Source organism: Agrilus planipennis, unplaced genomic scaffold (assembly GCF_000699045.2).
Source record: "Agrilus planipennis isolate EAB-ADULT unplaced genomic scaffold, Apla_2.0 scaffold3046, whole genome shotgun sequence".
In the NCBI taxonomy this organism is placed as follows: Eukaryota; Metazoa; Arthropoda; class Insecta; order Coleoptera; family Buprestidae; genus Agrilus; species Agrilus planipennis.
The window spans coordinates 1-1,415 of NW_020441701.1; the positions used below are offsets into that span (position 1 = coordinate 1).

Sequence of the window (1,415 nt, forward strand, 5' to 3'; positions counted from 1 at the left end):
GGGTCCTTCCTGCTAGATATTCGCGAAAAGACTTGCTATTTCGTAATTTCTACTACATCATGACAAAAGGCGATTTTCTGTAAGGATCTAGCGGGGTCCTTCCAGCTAGATATTCGCAAAAAGACTTACAATTTTTTAATTTCCACTACACCATGGCAGAAGGCCATTTTCCGTAAGGATCTAGCGGGGTCCTTCCTGCTAGATATTCGCGAAAAGACTTGCGATTTCGTGATTTCCACTACACCACATTCTAATTTCATTTGATTATTACTACTAGGTACATATATAAAGATAGGTATAAAAGTTCCTCACCTGGTTCCATTGACGGCTCCATACACCAGAACATACCCCAAGGGAGAAAACCCAACGATAGCGGAATAAATCCAAAACACGAAAATGTACCTTTCCACAGCCGTATGTGTTATCAAATTCTGATACCGTAAAGGTTTCGCTAAAGACGTAAATCGGTCCACAGCTATAGCAACCATTACTAACACCGACACACAACACAATGTTATTACAACGCTGTAGCTAACAAGACAAGTGTGTACGTTGATTTCTTGATAACTTCCCGACTCCAAATAAGTCCCAACCGGCATAAAAGTTCCAACGCCCAAGTCCGAAACTGCTAACGAAGTCACTAAATAGTTACTGGGAGTCCTTAGTCGTTTAAATCTACAAATGGCGACCAAAATAAGGGAGTTTCCAATAACGATCATCGGCGAAATGACGAAGACCAGGAGAAGGGCCACTGTCACAGCCCATGGAGTGCTGAGCTTCGAAAGCGACCTGGTGACATTGAAGTCGTATGAGGAAGTGTTTGTCGTTGGTTCTGTCTCCACGGTGTAAAGCACCAAAGCCTGATGGGTGTAGTTAATAAGTGATATCTCCATGCATACATTGATTGATTATTGGAAAGGTGATAACCCTGATCACCAATGGAAGATGCTTTACTGAAAAAGAAAAAAACGAACGGTTTAGATACCTTTATACATAAGTAGATATTATACATGTGTGATGCTAAAGACATCAATAGAATGCAGCTAATCCAAAATAGGGCAATGCGTGCAATATTAAATTGTAATAAATTTACACCGATTAAAGAAATGTTAAATAGGTTAGGCTGGATTAGTGTAAGTAAGTTAATCAAATATAATGTTCTTGTCTTTATACATAAAATAATGAAAGGAACGATGCCGCATTACCTAAATGATCTAATAAAAATAAATGCAGACTTTCACTCTTATGGCACTAGAAATAAAACTAACATACATTTAGAAAGACTTAATAAAACATTAGCCCAAAACTCCATCTTTTACAATGAAGTAAAGGATTACAACTCTCTTCAAGAACACATAAAAACTTGTGACATTAAAAGTTTCAAAAGAAAAATCAAGGTTCTACTGTTACAAGAA

General features: G+C 37.7%; 1 protein-coding gene across 1 annotated transcript; it reads right to left on the minus strand.

Annotated features, from left to right (window-relative positions):
• Positions 1-312: 312 nt before the first annotated feature.
• On the minus strand, positions 313-1,367 carry LOC108744006 (adenosine receptor A2b; the record flags this gene model as incomplete). The annotated part of the gene is given in 1 exon segment (XM_018479608.1): positions 313-1,367. A coding segment is annotated over 1 exon segment (581 nt), but the record flags the coding sequence as incomplete, so codon positions are not given.
• Between the last annotated feature and the right edge of the window lie 48 nt (positions 1,368-1,415).